At 30.1% G+C, this 20,206-nt stretch overlaps 3 protein-coding genes across 4 annotated transcripts; all 3 read left to right on the top strand.

Annotated features, from left to right (window-relative positions):
* Positions 1-10,501: 10,501 nt before the first annotated feature.
* On the top strand, positions 10,502-15,552 carry LOC130969072 (uncharacterized). The gene is made up of 8 exons (XM_057894648.1): positions 10,502-10,929; positions 11,025-11,689; positions 12,898-13,225; positions 13,324-13,440; positions 14,191-14,229; positions 14,303-14,550; positions 14,636-14,960; positions 15,032-15,552. Exons 1-8 carry the CDS (start codon positions 10,690-10,692, stop codon positions 15,296-15,298), a joined length of 2,229 nt encoding a protein of 742 aa, XP_057750631.1. The 5' UTR covers positions 10,502-10,689; the 3' UTR covers positions 15,299-15,552.
* Positions 15,553-15,772: 220 nt separating this feature from the next.
* On the top strand, positions 15,773-17,225 carry LOC130969071 (oxoglutarate-dependent flavonoid 7-O-demethylase 1-like). The gene is made up of 4 exons (XM_057894647.1): positions 15,773-16,083; positions 16,154-16,401; positions 16,475-16,799; positions 16,877-17,225. Exons 1-4 carry the CDS (start codon positions 15,844-15,846, stop codon positions 17,129-17,131), a joined length of 1,068 nt encoding a protein of 355 aa, XP_057750630.1. The 5' UTR covers positions 15,773-15,843; the 3' UTR covers positions 17,132-17,225.
* A 1,032-nt stretch (positions 17,226-18,257) lies between these two features.
* On the top strand, positions 18,258-20,139 carry LOC130969069 (oxoglutarate-dependent flavonoid 7-O-demethylase 1-like). Of its 2 annotated transcripts, none has more exons than XM_057894645.1 (4): positions 18,258-18,746; positions 18,834-19,081; positions 19,150-19,474; positions 19,730-20,139. In XM_057894645.1, the coding sequence occupies exons 1-4, from the start codon at positions 18,510-18,512 to the stop codon at positions 19,997-19,999; spliced, it is 1,080 nt and encodes a 359-aa protein (XP_057750628.1). In that variant the 5' UTR covers positions 18,258-18,509; the 3' UTR covers positions 20,000-20,139. The 2 variants fall into 2 exon arrangements, with proteins under 2 accessions (XP_057750628.1, XP_057750629.1); XM_057894646.1 differs by having other exon boundaries at positions 18,262-18,746; positions 19,742-20,139.
* The last annotated feature ends 67 nt before the right edge of the window (positions 20,140-20,206 follow it).

Below are 20,206 nucleotides of genomic sequence, written 5' to 3'. Positions count from 1 at the left end.
TTAAAATAAAAATGATTAATAATAATAAAAAATGCATAGGAATTAAATCCTAAAATATTTGAGGTGTATTTGATTTATATTTATATTTTTTATTTTTATTTTTAATATTTTTTATTTTATAAAAAAGATAAAAATAATAAAATCTTATTTTTTATTTTATCTTATATTTTTTACAAAATTTTAAGTATAAAAAATACTAAAAATAAAAATAAAAAATAGAAATGCAAACTAAAATGGATTTAAGTTTTGTATTTAGAAAGTAAAAACTAAAAACTATGCGTCAATTTGTTTTATATACAGGGGACAGCTATTAATGGGCCAATTAAAACATTATTTTGGGCCTTCTTTGGCATTGGATTCTACAAAGGCCTACTGAAACAAAATTTTGGGCTTTTCAAAGCATTAGCTTAGTCTAGAAAGTGGAAATCCCAAATCCAAAAACAAAAATTTCGGTGGAGAAAATATCGACCAAAAAGAGAATATGGAAAATGTCTGCCAAACAAAAATAGATAAATACTGCTCACTGAGGAAAACGAAATAGAAATGTTGATAATGCCATAGCTCAATTAAAACCATGGTAGCCTGGTAGGCGAAGTTAAAATGAAAATATTATATTATAATAAGAACACCCTAAAACCATATTAATTTTAAACAATCAATCACTGTACTTGGCTTTGATGAAAATATTATAGGAAAATTTCCAAGTGTTCAACTTACTTTATTAGAATTTCAATGTTTTATGTAGGAAGTTAACTTTTTTTGTCTTGTAGCTATTTTCAAAAAGACGAAAATATCTCTTCGATTAAAAAAACAAAAACAAAAAACAAAAAGATAATATACTAGCTTGAAGGAACCTGTACTACTTTAGTAAAGTCATGTGCTGAAATTTTATTTTCTTATTTATTATAAGTTATATTGTCTGTGAATTCTCATAAAAAAATAGGATTTTGTTTAGAAGATGTTTAAAAATAAAATTATTTGCAGTAATTTGAAGTAAACGTATAAAAATAACAAATTTATTAAAAGAAATAACACTTTTTTATATTTCAAAAACTATATATATTATGTTATTTTATATTGATTAAATAATTATGTATCTATTTTATATATTATTTCTTAATTTGAGAAATTATGATTTATATAAAAATTGTTCTTTACGTACAAGTCATTTGCACATATAAGTTCATATAAATAATTTATATTCACGCGTTCTATACGTTTTTCTTCTTCTCTTTCTTCTTTTTCTCTTGACACTTTGTCTTCTTCTTTTTCTTTTTTTAATTATTTTTTTCTTTTATTATCGTGTTCACCAACACCACCACCTCCTCCTCTTCCTTCTTTTTTTATTGGACTTTTTTCTTCTTTTTCCTTTTCCTCCTTCCTCCATCATCCTCATCATCATGATCATCATCGCTATAGCATCGTCGTCTTCTTTTTATATCTATCGTCGTTATCGTTATTATCGTTATTGTTATTGTTATCGTAGAAATTTTGTCATATTGATGATATTGTCTGATTCAAAATTTTTGCCATAGAATTTGTGATTCGATTCTAGTTAATATTTTCGTCAGTAGTTTACGATTCTGTAGGTGAATAATGTTGTTTTTATTTGTGAAAATTGTTCTTCATCGTTGATGGTTTGAATTGAATGTAATGTAAAGAGTTATGCATTAAAGGAAATATTTTTCTATATTTACAACAAATTTGAGTGTAACACGAAGATATTTAAGTGTATTGTTTAAAATTTTTTTGTGTATGTGTACTGATAAGTTCTGCATAATTCAAAACTCATTCTCCCTCCTCCTCATCTTTTGCTCCTTTTTCTTCTTCTTTTTCTTCATCATCATCATCATCATCATCATCATCATCATCATCATCATCATCATCATCTTCTTCTTCTTCTTCTTCTTCTTCTTCTTCTTCTTCTTCTTCTTCTTCTCTTCTTCTTCTTCTTCTTCTTCTTCTTCTTCTTCTTCTTCTTCTTCTTCTTCTTCTTCTTCTTCTTCTTCTTCTTCTTCTTCTTCTTCTTCTTCTTCTTCTTCTTCTTCTTCTTCTTCTTCTTCTTCTTCTTCTTCTTCTTCTTCTTCTTCTTCTTCTTCTTCTTCTTCTTCTTCTTCTTCTTCTTCTTCTTCTTCTTCTTCTTCTTCTTCTTCTTTCTTATTCATTTTTTCCTTTTTGTTTTATCTTCTCGAGTTTCTTCTTGTTTTACTCTCTTAACAAGAATAAAAACAAAAACATTAAACAAAGAAGAAGAAGAAACATACAATGCTACAAATTTACTTGAAAGAGTATGAACTTACATTCATTCAACTAAAAGAAAGAAAGAAATAAAAAAAAAGAAAAAAAATGTAGCATTAGAGGAAACATTTTTTTGTATTTGCAGCAAATTTGGTTGTAAAAGGAAGATATTTAAGTGTATTGTTTAAAATTTTTTTGTGTATGTGTACTGATGAGTTCTGTATGATTCAAAACTCTTCCTCTCCCTCCTCCTCATCTTCTGCTGCTTCTTCTTTTTTTTTCATCATCATCATCACTATCTTCTTCTTTTCTTATTTATCTTTTTTTTTTTATTTTACCTTCTCAAGTTTCTTCTTGTTTTACTATTTTAACAAGAATAAAAACAAATAAATCAAACAAAAAAGAATAAAAAACACATAATGCTACAAAATTACTTGGAAGAGAATGAATGTAACTTACATTCATTCTATTAAAAGAAAAAAAGAAATAATTAAGAAAAAAAAGAAGAAGAAAAAAATACAGCATTATTAGAGGAAATATTTTTTGTATTTGCAGTAAATTTGGGTGTAACACGAAAATATTTAAGTACATTATTTAAGAATTTTCGGTGTATGTGTACTGATAAGTTCTGTATAATTTAGAACTGTTCTTCTTCCTCTTCCTCATCTTCTACTATTTCTTATTCATCTTTTCCTTCTTGTTTTACTTTAAAAAAAAAAAACACAGTATTGTAAACTCAATAGAAAAAGGAGGAGAAAAAAATGCATCAACAACAGCAGCAATAAAAAGAACGAAGAAAAGAATGAAATACGCAAAGAAAAAAAAAGAAGAAGAACATAAAGAAGAAGGAGAAAAAAGAGGAGGAGGAACGCGGGATACAAATGTTAGAGGAAGAACGTCGTGATTTCACACATGCATTATGAAAGTGGGTTTTATTGGGTTAGAATTAACTTATATAAACTTGTATGTCAAAAAAATTTATATGTATAGCAAGTCTCTTTATATAATTGGCACATTGATTTTAATTAAAAAAAATAATAAAATCATAAACTTTAATCTTATCTCATTGATACATGACAAATTGTTAAATTTAATATTTGCAAATATGATAACATTATGTTGCTATAATTTACTTTTTCATTGCTCAAATAAAATTATTCAATTTGAGTAATTTATTTTTTATTTTTAAAGGTATAAATTGTAATTATTAATTATGATAAATGATATGCCTAATAAAAAAATAATTAAAACTTATTTTACTTCTATTTTTTTTTAATCAAAGTATTATTGATTTTTTAAAAAATCAAATAGTTTAATTTTTTAGTAATTTTTTAAATGTATCTAAATATGTTTAAAATTTAATAAAAATACTTTATTATTTTAAAAGTGTTTTTTCACAAAAAAATATAATCCAAATAAATATTTTTTTAAGTAATGCTACACATCCAAATCTTTTTATGAACTAAGTCTAACTAAATTAAACAATATAAGACTTGAAATAATACTATCTATAACTAATTTTTGTTATGTTAAATTAACTTGATTATACTTGGTTAACAAAAAGATAGACTGTGATGCATGTATATATAACATTATTTTACTTTGTTTTCTTTAGGTTATTCAATGTATTTAGTGTTAATATTATTTCTCTTTAATAAGTATAGATGAACTAAAAAAGACAATCATATTTGTCTTACATATAATAATTTCTTTAATTCTTTGACTTCTTTATTCTTATATAATAATATATTATTGAAATTTATCTTTTATTATATTATTTTAAATAAAAAGAACGAAGAAATAAAAGAAAAAAAACTGGTGATAAATGTTAAATATATCTCTATAATTAAAAATGATTTTTTTTCTTTATTTTTTTTCATTCTTTTTAAATTTTCTATTTCTTTGCTTTTGTTTATCTACTTATTTATAACATATTAAAGGTGAAACTAAATATTATTATCTTAAAAAACTAACACATAATATAAGTAAAAAATATTATACATACATCTTAATAGTGAAGTTGACATATTTTTTTTTATTCAATATTGATGGATTTGCTTGAACTTGAGAAAGGGAGTTGAATCAAGTTGGCTCAAAATTAACATTTCAAACTCTATTTTTGTGGAAGCTAATTTTATAAAAAAAAAATTTGTTTTGTCTCATACGCAGAATAAAAACAGAGAAGGGAAAAAGAAAAAAAGGCCAGTATATATCCTGGTTCGGATTCTAAGTGTCATGAATCTTACATCTAGTCTCCACCACAACCATAGTGAAATTTTACTATAATCAACTGATTACAAACACCAATACTATTGAATTACATCCTAATTCAACTAGTATCTACCATTAAACTTTCTTCACCAAAGCTCAGATTCAAACTCACCAAGTGCTAACTCAACTTGGCAAGGAAAACTAGACCTAGTTCAACAACTCAATTACATAGAATTTCAGTGGCTCTTTCATGCATCTTTTTGCCTTTTCTCTCATGACTTTTTCACTCACATTTTCAGCCTTTTCTCAATATAAAAGATGATTCAAGATAACCATAATAATAAATTAGAAATGAAGCTCGAGTAGAAGAAAAAGAATTCAGCTCAATAGTTAAGATGATGCTTTGAAACGTGCTCTCTTTTTCTTCCTTCCAAATGTTGGAGTGAGGTTGATTTTATATTTTCAGCTTGCTCTCCAATTTGTCTCTTCCATTTCTTGTATCTGCTATCTGTTGGAGCTGTCTCTGCTGACTTGCAGTCTTTTTTTTTTTTTTATCTTGCTCCACTAATTCTGCTGGTTGAGAAACCATTCCACCATTTCTGCTGTCCTTGGATTTGCTTTCATCCTTGGCATGCATTTCTTTTTTCCTCTGTTCCATTTTCTCTGCCATCCAAAAAGTTGCTCTACTACTTTTATTATTGTACAAGATTGTGTTTTGCTCTCCTATTTTTGAGTGTTGCTTTTGTTGATGTCCTTGTAATGAAAGTGACCCCAACTGTCTTTGTTGTTGTCTTGGTGTTACAGCTGTCCCATATTGTTAACAGATATCCTTCTTTTTTCACTAGCATTCGGTGCTTTCTCTCTTGGCTCATTTTATTACTCATTCAAATACAAAAAGCTGATATACTATGGCCTTAAGATAGTGTTTGGTGGAGAGACAGAGACAGAAAGACTGAGATTGAGAGACAGAGACTAAGAAACATGGATTGAAACAAATCTCAGTATTCTGTTTGGTGCAAAATGGGAGACAGAAATTGAAACAAGAATAAAATTCTAATTTAATTTGCACAAAAGGGTAAAATTGGACTTAATTAATTGAAATAAAAATATTTTAGGTATAAAATGTTATTAAAATTTCAGTCTTCATTTCTAAAAATTTCAGTCCCCTGTGTCCCTACTTTTTGGAAGTACTAAAATACTGAAATTTTAGTACCAGTCTCTGAACTAACAAACACAATACTGAGTTTCAGTCTCTTAATCTCTGTCTCAATACCTGAAAACAAACGCTACCTAAGTGTTGGAGCGGTAGCATGTTAAGTTGCTGAAATAATACTAACTTGAGCCGAAGCAATTTATAAATAGGTCTGTATCATCAAAACACACATTAAACTACAAATTAGACTTTCAACCCAAATAATGTTTGTCATCGTATATTAACCCAAAATCAAATTAAACTCAACAAATATTTTTTTTTGTCCATTTTTAATCTACTAATATTAAGATCTTTTTTATTTCGTTTATTCTTCTTAATTAAGATAATAAGATATGAAAAAAATATTAATAATAATACTTATTAAAATCTAAATTAAAAGATGATTATTTTAAATAAATTAAAAAAAATACAACAAAAGGTTCATATATGCTCATTTATTTCTTTGATAAGAATTATCATTATTTTTTAAAATATTAAACTAAATTTTATCATAAAATAAAATAGAAAAAAAGACTGAAAACAAAAGAATATTAATTTAGCACAATTATGATTCTAAAATTTTTTTATTTAATCAATTATAAGTAGCATAAGTGATTATCCTTAATTAACTTACAAGTAAGTAATTAGTTAATATAATTTAACAAAAATAAATTTAATATTAATTTTAATTTTGTTTTATTAAATGGTTTCTTAGATACAAAAAATTTAATTCATTATAGCTTTACAAAATTCACGAATCTATAATTCTAGTATTTTTTTCTTAATTTGACTACAGATGTTTTTCATCTAAAGACTTAATATTTTAATTTTCTTAATAAATAATTTTCACCAATAATATTAATGATGCACAAAATTTATTATTTATTTTTTCTATCAATCCCTTATTATTTATCTATTATTAGTTTTTAAGTTATTTCTTAACAAGTTCTACCTATAAAACTATCCATACCACTATCCTATATTATAATTTAATTAATTAACAATGCAAGAATGATGAGATTAGTTTTTTTCTAAGACTTATCATTAATTGAGTAATTAAAAAATATTTTAATAAATTTATTTCTTTAATTAACGAATATCAGATAAAATTAATTTATTGTGATATTCTATATTATCCTTAAAAGTTTAGCACAATAAATTTAATACTTATACTTTAAAATGAGTTTAGTTGATAAAATTAAAATATAAGTAATATTGGTCTTGCATAAATTTTTATTAATATTATTATAGTGGTATTTATTTGAGCAATTAAATTTAACTTATATTAATATTAAAATGGTATTTTTATCCTTTTTTCATTCTTTTTTAATTTTTTTTAAATAACTTAATAAAAATAGATTAATATTTAAAATAATTAATATTTAAAATTTTGGAAAATAATATGCATTTAGTAAAATAACATGTTTTCAATATAATAAAAAAATTGGATTAATAAATAACTAAATAAGTACTATATATGAACATACAAGAAAAACAAAACTAAATTACAAAATAATATTATTTCATATAATAATAATAATAATAATAATAATAATAATAATAATAATAATAATAATAATTCTGTAGAATAAATAGACAAATAAAATATATCGTGTCAAAGAAAATTATCTGTTTTGGAGAAACGAAAAAGAGGAAAAAAAATAATAGAGAGATTAAATAATTAATAAAAATTGATTAGAAAAAAAAAGTAAAAATATATCAAAAATAAACAACACAAATATAAGATAGTAATTTTTTTTTATTTTTTCTGTAGATTAAGAGAACAACTTATTTTTTTTTATGGTGCTCTTTAGAAAAATAAAATCACTCAATATATTTTTATTTAATTTTATCCTTTTAATTATTTTATTATATATCTTAATACTAAAAAAATGAAATATCAGTCTACCGAAAAAAATTGTGGTACATGTGAAAACTTTTTAATATTATATTATATTTGCACATGATAAGATAAGATAACATCGATGTTGCAACTGGAAGGATTTTCAAAGATGAAGAGCTGACATATAAAGAAATGTTATTATTCAAGTTTGACCGGAATGAAGGGTGGGGCCAAAACATCAACGTTGCTACTTGCTGGCCTCACCGATATTTTAAAGAGTAAGACTCTAAGGAGTTACGTGAGGAGTAGCTAGCTAGTTACTTCTAGAAGAATATATATTTTATTAGATGGATTTTTCTAAGCTGAAGCTAAAAGTCTAACAACCTATCTCTGGCCGGTCGCCCGGTCACACACTTGCATTTTGCTCTAATCTCTATGTCCACGTGCTTTTCTGACGTGCTATCTAATGGCTCTTGAAATTTATGAAAGATCACTATTTTAATAAAAATTTAATGATTGTCATTATATAAAGATATATTATTTTATTATTAAATAATAAATTATAAAACTTAATTTTATTTAAAATAAAAATATTATTTTTATTTAAAATATTATAAAATAAATAAATTACATCTTTTAAATAAAAATTATTATTAAAAAATATTTTTGACATTTTTATAAAAATAATTATCTTCATAAAATATATTTATAATCTTTTTTACACCTATCTTCTTCTTTCTCTTTTTTTTTTTGGTTAAATTCTTCTTTCTCTTAATACCGTCACAATTTCATCATTTGTCATTGGCGTTCTTTCGGTATCATTAAGTCACCACTACCGTAGTTTTATTAATCATTCTAAATTCTAAACTTTGACTGTTTTATTAAATTAGGGTTTTAAAAAGTAATTTTAATGGTAGAATAAAAAAGTTGGTTTATATTCGTTGATTTAAAAGTTGATTTTATTTATATTTTTTGAAATTATATTCAAAATGCTTTTTCTTTTTAAATGTTATTACTACCTGTAGTGATAAATTGTGATGTGTGTACATGCAACGACAATATTTGAGTTTCCAGCCTGCTCTTGTACACTTTCAACTTTCAAGCACTAAGTATGAACAGTCTCATACACATTTAAGTTTTTTTTTTAATTAAATTTAATTAAATTGATTTAAATTTAATAAAAATCAGTTTGATTAGTTAGTGTATAAATACGCTCAAACTTCCAGTAACATTGTGAGCTTCTTTTTTTTCCACGTTTTTTTCTTTTTTTTTTACGCTTCTTATCTACTTCTTTATATTTCTTCTTTTTTTTTGTATGTATTTTTTTTCATATTTCTAATGATTTTTTTGCAGTATTATATATATTTTTTATTTATTTATTTATTTTATTTTTATTCTTATTAAAAAAATAAAATAAGAAAACAATGAGAATGTGAAATAAGAAAAGAAGAAAAAAATAATAAAAAAGAAGAAGATGAAAAATTTTAAATTATGCAAAATTTATTAAAAAATAACGCCAAAATTTTTTAACAATAACACCAAAACTTCTTAATTTTAACACCAAAATTTAACTTTAAAAATACAACTTCTTTAATATTGTATTTTTTTGCTTCTTATAATCATGATGATGATAAGAAAGAGGAGTAGTAGTTTTAAATTATTATTCTTATTTTTTTTATAGAAATATTGCTTCTCATATTAGACTTGAATAAGCATATATTACAATTTTATTTAATTGAATAAATTTAAAAAATAAATTATATACTAAAAGATTACAATATTGTACTATTTTACAATCTTATTTAGCTAAATAGATATATGTTCATATTTATTGGATTAGATTTTTTTTTAGAAATAAAAAAACATCAAAATTTATTAATTTTGACACTAAAATTTTTTAATTTTGATACCAAAATGTTGTTACAAAAATACAAAAATTTCTTAATTTTGATACCAAAATTTACTATAAACACAGAAATGTCTTCTTATACTTCTTATGCTTCAATAAGAGCTTTTTTTTTCTACTTACTAACTAAAGATGATGAGAAAGAATATTCTAATTTGATGTTCTAATCTTGCTAAATAATCATAATGATCAAGATAACGAAGAATAAGGGGAGGAGAAGGAAGAAGAGTTTTGAATTGTTATTCTTATTTCTTTTAGGAATATTATTTCTCATATTAGACTTGAATGAATATGTATTACAATCTTATTTAATTAAATGCATGTAAAAAATAAATTAAATACTAAAAGATCACAAGATAACACCAAAATTACTTGGATAAACATGTTTGTATTATATTGAAATCTTATTTAGTTGAATAAATGTAGATTCACACTTATTAAATTGAATTCTCCTCAGAAACAAAAAAAAAACACTAAAATTTTTTAATTTTGACATCGAAATATTGCTCAAAAATACAAAAAAAAAATTTTAATGTTATATTTTTTTCTTCTTATTCTTATTTTTTATTTTTTTTGTTACTCTTACTTCTTTTAAAAGTATTATTTCTCAATTAGACTTGAATGCACATTTATTGGATTGAAATTTTACATGTTAAAAAATTTGAAAAAGAATGAAGAAAGAAAAGAAATACGGTAATTTACGTATAGGAAAAAAGCACAATAACGATGATGATGAAAGAGGAGAAAAAAGAAAAAAATTAAATAAAAAAGAAAAGAGGAGAAAAAAATAAGATAATGATAATAAGCATGACGATAACAAAAGAAAAAGATAAAAAAAAAGAGAAAAATTAAAAAAAATTACAATAACGATGTAAGAAGAAGAGAAAAAAAAAATAACAAAGAAAAAAAAAACAAAAGCGCAAAAAAATATGCGTGTGTATATAAATAATTTAGTTAGATTTAGTTGCTAATATAACTTAAATACAGAATATTATTGAAATATGAATATCTTTTGTCTTTACTTGAATTTTATTTGTAAGTATATAGATATATAGTTTAGATTTTGTTTAGAGAAAGTTTAGTGTACATTATTTTTAGGCTGCACTTGCCAAATCACCAACTAACTTAACACGAGTCAACAGTACCAGGGGGAACAGCAAGCCAAAAACTAGCGGTGCATGAATCATCTCATCCTGTATGTCTGACATATATGTAACACTGGTACTAATTAGTAATTAATTTTAAAGCGGCAAAAGAATCCATATAATAAACAACAAGTATATCTGATCATCATCAGATATGCAACCAACATCACTTTTAGTGCCGTTTGTGCAAGAACTAGCAAAGCAGGCATCACCCAATGTTCCAGAACGCTATGTCCGCCCACAACATGAGCGTCCAACCCTATCCTCCACCCCCAACAACCACCCTTTGCCCCAAGTTCCTGTTATTGACTTCTCCAAATTGCTGTCCCAACAACACAAGGAACCTGAACTCCAGAACATGCACTATGCCTGCAAACACTGGGGTTTCTTTCAGGTTTGTTTTATTTCATTTCTTGCTCATGGATTATTATTATTATTATTATTATTATTATTTTGTACGTAGTGATTGCATATATGACATACATACAGCTGATTAATCATGGAGTGAGCAGTTCATTGTTGGAGAATGTGAAGAAAGGTAGTAAAGATTTCTTCAATCTTCCAATGGAAGAAAAGAACAAATATAGGCAGAAGGAGGGAGACATACAGGGATATGGACAATTATTTGTGGCCTCAGAAGAACAGAAGCTAGAATGGGGAGATGTCTTTTACATGTTAACCCTGCCACCTCAAATTAGAAAACCCCACCTCTTACCAACCCTCCCCCAACCTTTCAGAGATGATTTGGATACTTATTGTGTGGAAATGAAGAATCTAGCAGTCCAAGTGATTGAGCTTATGGCAGATGCAGTGAAAGTGGAGAGGAAGGAAATGAGAAAATTGTTTGGTGATGGGAGTCAAGCTATGAGGATGAACTATTATCCAGCATGTCCCCAACCGGAGCTTGTGATGGGACTCAATCCTCACTCTGATGGTGCTGCACTCACCATCCTTCTCCAAGTCAATGATGTTGCAGGCCTCCAAATAAAAAAAGATGGTCAATGGCTTCCTGTTAAACCACTCCCTAATGCTTTGGTCATCAATGTCGGAGACATATTGGAGATGATCACAAATGGGATTTACCAAAGTATAGAACACAGAGCAATAGTGAATGCAAAGACAGAGAGGATTTCCATAGCCACATTTTATCTGCCTACCATGGGATCAACTATAGGTCCAGCACCAAGCCTCGTTACTCCACAAACACCAGCAATCTTCAAAAGTGTTGCCTATCAAGAATTCTACTCTGCCTACCTATCAAAGGAACTTCGTGGCAAAAACTTCCTCAATAGCATGAAGATCCCAGAAGAAGCTGAGTAATTAAATCTCCTAGCTAGTACCGTTACAGTGATAATTGATGGAAACAAAAAACAAGATTTGTAACTATGTTCAAAATTAAAACACAATGTAACTAAAGTCTTTATTTAAACATATCATATTATTGTTGACAATATAATGAGACATTATTTGAACTAGTTTATTCATCGTCGTCAATGCAATCACGTATGCACGCGTGTCTAATGACTAATAATCTCCTTCATTCAGTATACAAAGATTATTAGTAGGGTAACCAACTGGTACAAGCTACATACATACAATTTATTAATTTTCAACGACCAGTAGTATTAATATATTATCCGTTGGGTTAAGTGCATGTATCATGTGATTGATAATTTGATATTATATTATTGACTCTTGGGAGTTGAAAATAGAGCACATTTAACAGGGAAGCCATTAATATATAGTTGAAGCAAGTAGTGAGAAGTAAAACAAGCTAATATGTGTGTGTTAGTTGAAACTAATGGAAAAAGTAAGTATCGCAGTCCCTCGTGTTCAGGAAATAGCGAAGGAGGCATTAACCTCCATTCCAGAGCGTTATGTTCGTCCAGATCACGAGCGTCCGGTCTTATCTGCCACCACCACTAATGAGCCTTTACCTCAAGTTCCAGTCATTGACATGGCTAAACTGTTGTCCCAAGATCTCAACCAATCTGAGCTTCAGACCCTGCATCATGCATGCAAACACTGGGGCTTCTTCCAGGTACGGTTTATTTGGAGGAGTTTAATTAATTAATTCCTATCGGCATCGTGTAATGATTCTTTGAAATATTGTACAGCTGATTAATCATGGAGTGAGCAGTGGATTGGTGGAGAATGTGAAGAAAGGTGTTGAAGAATTCTTCAATCTTCCAATGGAAGAGAAGAACAAGTTAAGGCAGAAGGAAGGAGAGGCAGAGGGATATGGTCAGATCTTCGTGGTGTCTGAGGAACAGAAACTAGAGTGGGCGGACATGGTTTATATGGTGACTATGCCACCTCACTTGAGGAAACCACACTTGTTCCCCAACTTGCCCCTACCATTCAGAAATAACCTAGAGACTTATTGTGCAGAAATGAAAAAAGTTGCGATCCAAATGGTTCAACTTATGGCAAACGCCCTTAGAGTGGACCCCATGCAAATAAAAGAGCAAATTGGTGAAGGGACTCTATCAATGAGGATGAATTATTACCCACCATGTCCCCAACCAGAACTTGTGATGGGACTCAATCCTCATTCTGACGGTAGTGCCCTCACCATCCTTCTCCAAGTCAACGAAATGCAGGGTCTCCAGATCAAAAAAGATGGAATCTGGATTCCTGTCACACCCCTTCCTAATGCCTTTGTTATTAACATTGGCGACATATTCGAGGTATATGTATATATATAAATATATGCTACCTTAATTTCAATTTTTATTTTCACTTGTCAATCAACTATGGTTCTAAAATCATGCATGCGTGGGTGCAGATAATAACAAATGGAATTTACAAAAGTATTGAACATCGGGCAATAGTTAATCCGGACAAGGAAAGGCTTTCTATAGCTACATTTTACAACGCTGAGCCACAAAGAAATTTGGGTCCAGTGTCTAGTCTTGTTACACCACAAAATCCAGCTATGTTCATAACAACTACTGTAGCTGAATACCGTAAAGGATACCTTTCGCGAGAGCTTCGTGGCAAATCATATCTTGATAACTTCAAGATTCAAACAAAAAACATTAAAGACACATAATATATCCATGTAGCACAAAAGTTTATTTGTAATAAAGTTTGCTTCTTTGTTGTCTTGTCTTGTATTTATCCCATTCCCTTTGTTATTGCGCAAGATTTCTTTATCATGTCAAAAAAATAAATAAAAAACAACAATTTAATTATTTCTGTATAAGTTTCTTGTGCAATGAAAATGACGGAAAGAGTGGCAATTTTAGCCGCCACAAGTCACTTAAATGAGTGGATTGGCTTGATTAATTCAATGAAGTTGCCCCCTAATAGTAAAATTCTACTTCCGCCACTGTTAATGTTCCTAAATAAATTCATTATGCGTCACTGATTCTAGTTTCAGTTGAACATTTATAAAGCACTACATAGCCAAACTCATTGATCCATCTCTGACACTGAGTGTTGCTAATTGATCATGGAAATAGCAACCGTCACAGTCCCTTGTGTTCAGGAAATAGCCAAGGAGGCATTAACCACCATTCCAGACCGCTATGTTCGTCCACACCATGAACGTCCAATCTTATCTGCCACTGCTACCGAGACTTTACCTCAAGTTCCGGTGATTGACATGGCCAAATTGTTGTCCCATGATCTCAACCAACCTGAATTGGAGAACCTGCACCATGCATGTAAACACTGGGGTTTCTTTCAGGTTTGTCATCAACTTCATCCACAGTTGTTCGTGTAAGAGCACTTCACTGTTTTGACTTTTGAGTATCTTACAGCTGATTAATCATGGAGTGAGCGATTCAGTGGTGGAGAATGTGAAGAAAGGAGTTGAAGAATTCTTCAATCTTCCAGTGGAAGAGAAGAGGAAGTTTGGGCAGAAAGAAGGAGATGTAGAGGGATATGGTCCGGCATTTGTAGTCTCTGAGGAACAGAAATTAGAGTGGGCTGACATGTTCTTTCTGGTCACTATGCCACCTCACTTGAGGAAACCACACTTGTTTCCGAACATCCCCCAACCATTCAGGTTCTTTCTGTTTTGTGCATGTCATTTTATACATCATGCTTCTGATTTTATGACTATGTCTCATGATGTTTGAATCTGGTTAAAGGGACAACTTAGAGGCCTATTCCTTAGAATTGGAAAAACTTGTTATGGAATTGGTTGACCTTATGGCAAATGCCCTGCAAGTGCACACCATGGAGATCAAAGAGGTGTTTGGTGGAGGAACTCTGTCAATGAGGATGAACTATTATCCACCATGTCCCCAACCAGACCTTGTGCTGGGACTCAATCCTCATTCTGATGCTGATGCTCTCACCATCATTCTTCAAGCCAATGAAATACAAGGTCTTCAAATTAAAAAAGATGGAATGTGGATTCCTGTTAAGCCACTCCCCAATGCCTTCACTATTAACATTGGAGACATGTTTGAGGTAATGTCATCAATGGATTGTAAAACACAATTAGTTCTAACAAAGATTATTAACTGATTGGGAATTGGCAGATGATAAGCAATGGAATTTATCGAAGCATTGAACACAGAGCAACAATAAACTCAGAGAAGGAGAGGATTTCTATAGCAACATTTTACAATCCTGATATCAATTCTATTCTGAAACCAGCACCAAGCCTTGTGACTCCAGAAACACCAGCTGTGTTCAAAACAATTAGTTGTCAAGAATATTACAAGGGATACCTTTCAAGAGAACTCCGCGGCCGATCATACCTTCAGAGCATGAGGCTTCAAAATGAAAATCAGGAAACCTCTTAAATGAAAATATGGATATGATACTAGCATTTGGGATTGCTTTGCCATTCAGTCTCTTTGTTCTGTTGTTTTTCTTTTTGTACGTGAATGATAAAAGTGACGGACAAATATGTCAAAAGCTGTCTCATTTCAGTGTTTGATTTACATGTAACAAATTTGAGTGATTAAGAACTTTGGAGTTTGAACGGTAGTTGGAACTAATTGTTCACTTGCTTTGCTAGTTTCCATAATAATATTGAGGATATTTTCATCATGTATTAATTGCGATGTGGAATTACTGGTATCTATTTTGTCATATAGTATATTGTTATTATGTAGTCCTAGTCAACTAAAGTAATTTAGTTTACTAAATTATGAGTATGTGACATATTACTATATTAGTTTATTACTGAGGTTTGAATCTTCTTAGTCAATATAACGTGAAATTGACAAATGAACAACCCAACATATTCAACTCATGATGACGTCTGAATTTGTAGAGGGAGAAGGATATATTGAACTCATGGTGTGTTGGTGTTAGTTTGAGTGTGATCAATTAAAAGTTAAGAATGGAAGCAGCATCTGGTTTAGTTCCCTCTGTGCAGGAAATAGCAAAGGAGGCATTAGCACAAGTTCCACACCGTTATGTTCGTCATCAGCATGACCGTCCAATCTTCACCACCTCCACTAATCCTCATGATTTGCCTCAAGTTCCAGTCATTGACATGGCCAAATTGTTGTCACAACATCACAGGGAACCTGAACTGCAGAAACTGCACTATGCTTGCAAAGACTGGGGATTCTTTCAGGTTTCATATCTTAAAAGCATTTTATGAGTGTTTATGGTTTTGTTGTTTGACTATGATTATATATATACAGCTGATTAATCACGGAGTGGATACTTCATTATTGGAGAATGTGAAGAAAGGTGCTCAAGATTTCTTCAATCAGCCAGTGGAAGAGAAGAGGAGGTTTGGGCAGATAGATGGAGATGTGCAGGGATATGGTCAGGCCTTTGTAGTCTCTGATGAACAGAAACTAGACTGGGCTGACATGTTCTTCATGTTCACCCTGCCACATCAGATCAGAAAGCCCCACTTGTTCCCAAAGATTCCCCTACCATTCAGGTTCTTCCTTTTCTCTCTTTGACTCTTTCTGTTATCTCAAAAGTCATACAGCATCTAATTTTTTAAGCTGCAGAGATTATTTGGAAGACTATTGCGGAGAAATGGAAAAGCTTGCAGTGAAAATGCTTGGCCTTATGGCTGATGATCTTTCTATACACCCCATGGAAATAAGGGACATGTTAGGTGAAGCTGAGCAATCACTAAGGATGAACTATTACCCGCCGTGTCCGCAGCCGGAGCTTGCCATGGGACTGAGTTCTCATTCTGATGGTGGTGGCCTCACCATACTTCTTCAAGCCAATCAAGTTGAAGGCCTCCAAATTAAGAAAGATGGACTCTGGATTCCTGTTAGGCCCCTGCCTAATGCATTCATCATTAACATTGGGGACATGTTGGAGGTATTTAAATTTTTTTAGCCACATATCATATCCTAGTTAGAAAAGTTGCAATGATTTATGTGAATTTGATTTGGCAGATCATAACGAATGGAATCTATAGCAGCGTTGAACATCGAGCAACGGTTAACTCAGAAAAGGAGAGGCTTTCCATAGCAACATTTTACAACCCTGCTTTAGATGCTATTATTGGTCCCGCACCAAGCCTTGTTACTCCTGAAACACCGGCAGCGTTCAAGAGAATCGCCGCCGGGGAGTACTTCAAAGGATACCTCTCACAAGAACTGCGTGGGAAATCATTCCTTGATAGCATTAGGATCCCAACTGGAAAGTGAGGAAATCTCTTACAAGCTCATATTATGTAATAAGAACACTGATAATTGTGTATGTTGATTGTTCATGATAAAATTGCGGCTACTCTTATCCTTATCACATCATATATGACATAGCACTAGCTAGAAATAAGGGGGGAATACCATGTTACTGCATATTCTATACACTGCATAATTTTGTTGTAAACTTTAATAGTTACACTAAATAACTTCAATCATGGAGAGAGTAGGAGACTTCTCCAGCTCCTTAGCTTATACCCAGAAAAAAAAAAAAGAATTATTATCATAATTCATCGGTTGCCACATTAAGTGGAATTTATATATTGCCATTAATAATTTTATTGCGCTGTCTGTGCTCGTAGCTACTAAATTTCCTCTTTAAGCCTGGTGCGAGAATAATATGGTTCTTTGCATGGTTTAAGTCCCATTTTATACGGTGATGGGGTATTATTCTTAGAGAAAAGTTTAAGAATCAGTAGAATTTTTTATTTTTTACTAGTATTTTTAGTTATTAGTTTAATTTTGTTAGTCTTAACAATTTAATAACATATTTTTAGTTTACACTGTTAAATATTACTGATTAACTGCTAATTAATAATAATAAATTCTACTAACCCTCTAATAGTGTTTTTATTCTTAAGCTTAATTTGATAAATTTTATCTTTTATAAATAGTTTATTAAAATTGATTTTAAAAGATAATATTTCAAAAGACACTTATATTTAAAAAATTCAAACTAAAAGTATAAACACAGGTAACAACAATAATTAATAAAAAAATTTAATATTTATTATTATATAATATATAGGATTATATTCGGAGCTCGAGAGTTGAGTCTCATTAAGCAGAAGGGGTAATCCCCTCTTTCAATTTTTTTCTATAGATTATATACAAAATTTTAATATAGTTTTTCCCTTTAAATTTTTATTTTATCCTTTTTTTTGTTTGCAAAATAAATTTTAATTCCTTCCTAAAATTTAACTTAGCTCTATTTTATAATATGTTAGATTTTTTAATTTTTATTTACATAAACTTGATTTGTTAAAACTACAAACATAAATACATAATTTTTCAAAAATACAAACATTGCTTCAAAAACATTTCAAAATCAAATCCAAATGTCATCATAGTTTCTTTGTGTACAATTGCTTGTTTTAGTTTTTATTTGTTGTAAAGATAGATCCAGGCAAAGATAGGATACCTTATTTGGAGGGTTCAAGAATAAAATTCATATTTTACTTTCTTTGTCTTTTAGGATTTTGGTTTGTTGTGCTAGTAAAACCGTAACCACCACAATTATTTTGGTGCAAATATTAGAAGGATTCCTGATAATGAAGGACTGAAGGTAGAGAAGAAGAAGAAGATTGTTTGACTTGAAAGAATGGAAGCAACATCTATTCTTGTGCCTTGTGTGCAAGAGCTAGCAAAAGAGCCATTGACCACTGTTCCACAACAATATATTCGTCCAGATCAAGACCCTCCGCTATTATCTACCACCATTAGTGAGCCTTTGCCTCATGTTCCAGTAATTGACCTGTCCAAATTGTTGTCCCAAGATCTCAAGCAATCTGAGCTGCAGAAACTGCTTCATGCCTGCAAAGAATGGGGCTTCTTTCAGGTTCTCCTGTTAGTCCTATTAGTACTTGTTGAGTATGATTTCTTTTTTAAGTTTTGATGCTAGCAACTTTGTTCTTATTGGCAACAGTTGGTTAATCATGGAGTGAGCACTTCATTGGTGAAAAATGTGAAAACTGGTGCTAAACAATTCTTTGATCTTCCAATGGAAGACAAGAACAAGTTTTGGCAGACTGAAGGAGATATACAGGGATTTGGTCAGTCCTTTGTTGTATCTAAGGCACAGAAACTAGATTGGGCAGATAGATTTTACATGATCACACTCCCATCTCACATCAGGAAACCACATTTGTTCCCCAATATCCCCCTCCCATTCAGGTCAGTTAGTTAGCATTTAGATTTTGAGTCTATAATATGGTGATTTCATAACTTTGGTTTCAATGCAGAGATGATTTAGACACATATTCTGCAGAACTGGAAAAGCTTTCCATCCAAATCCTGGAGCTTATGGCAAATGCTCTTGCAATAGACCCCAAGGAAATTAAAGAGCTATTTAAGGAAGGTACACAAACAATGAGGATCAATTATTATCCTCCATGCCCTCAACCAGAACTTGTGATTGGCCTGAGCACTCATTCTGATGCTGGTGGCATCACAATCCTACTCCAAGTTGATGATGTAGAAGGCCTTCAAATAAGAAAAGATGGCATGTGGATTCCTGTTATGCCCCTCCCTGATGCGTTCATCATCAACATTGGAGACACTTTAGAGGTACTTGACCAACAATACTCACAACTTTAATGTCTAAGCCCCACTTGACTGTTGAATCAGTCCATGTGATACTACTGAATTAGTAGTTAGCTAGCAACATTGAAAAGAACATCTTTCATTGGATATTGCAATAGTTTATCTATCACAATTTCACAAGTCATAATAGAACTCACATGAGTGAGTTTGATAGCTTGTTTAAAATGAGTACATGTAACACAAGTGGATTATATTGTGATTATTTTGATGCTTGCTAAGATGGTTTTGCAGATGATAACTAACGGGATTTTCCAGAGCGTTGAGCATCGAGCAACAGTTAATTCAAAGAAGGAGAGGATGTCTATAGCTACCTTTTACAGCCCCAACAGGGGGGCAATGATAGCTCCGGCGCCAAGCCTTGTTACCACAGAAAGACCAGCGCAGTTTAAGTGTATGAGTGTAGTGGAATACTTTAGATGGTACTTGTCACGACAACTTGGTGGGAAATCACACCTTGATGAACTCAGGATACACCATGAAAATCATTAAAACATGTCAGGAGTTAAAGGTTGTTAGAGACTAGGAGTTGATTAGCCTCCGTCTCTTGTATACATATATAAATTCACTCCTCTCTTGTAACAACTCATAACAGGACCTGTTTCTCTAAATTCAGATCATTTTTGTGTTCTCTTTTATGTTTTATGTATTTACCAATGACTTTAGTTTTTTTTTTTTTTTGTTGTAAAAATATAAAAA

The sequence above is a fragment of the Arachis stenosperma genome, chromosome 3 (assembly GCF_014773155.1).
Source record: "Arachis stenosperma cultivar V10309 chromosome 3, arast.V10309.gnm1.PFL2, whole genome shotgun sequence".
NCBI classification, from domain to species: Eukaryota; Viridiplantae; Streptophyta; class Magnoliopsida; order Fabales; family Fabaceae; genus Arachis; species Arachis stenosperma.
This window is presented reverse-complemented; position numbering and strand designations above follow the sequence as displayed.

Bases quoted from the DNA above. Each gene is read 5' to 3' on its own strand.
- LOC130969072 (XM_057894648.1), top strand. From the start codon at position 10,690: ATGCAACCAACATCACTTTTAGTGCCGTTTGTGCAAGAACTAGCAAAG. The intron at 13,441-14,190 runs GTGTCTAGTCTT...CCTGAATTGGAG, and splicing joins CACAAAGAAATTTGGGTCCA to AACCTGCACCATGCATGTAA. The intron at 14,230-14,302 runs GTTTGTCATCAA...AGTATCTTACAG, and splicing joins AACACTGGGGTTTCTTTCAG to CTGATTAATCATGGAGTGAG.
- LOC130969071 (XM_057894647.1), top strand. From the start codon at position 15,844: ATGGAAGCAGCATCTGGTTTAGTTCCCTCTGTGCAGGAAATAGCAAAG. The intron at 16,084-16,153 runs GTTTCATATCTT...ATATATATACAG, and splicing joins AAGACTGGGGATTCTTTCAG to CTGATTAATCACGGAGTGGA. The intron at 16,402-16,474 runs GTTCTTCCTTTT...TTTAAGCTGCAG, and splicing joins AAGATTCCCCTACCATTCAG to AGATTATTTGGAAGACTATT.
- LOC130969069 (XM_057894645.1), top strand. From the start codon at position 18,510: ATGGAAGCAACATCTATTCTTGTGCCTTGTGTGCAAGAGCTAGCAAAA. The intron at 18,747-18,833 runs GTTCTCCTGTTA...TATTGGCAACAG, and splicing joins AAGAATGGGGCTTCTTTCAG to TTGGTTAATCATGGAGTGAG. The intron at 19,082-19,149 runs GTCAGTTAGTTA...GTTTCAATGCAG, and splicing joins AATATCCCCCTCCCATTCAG to AGATGATTTAGACACATATT.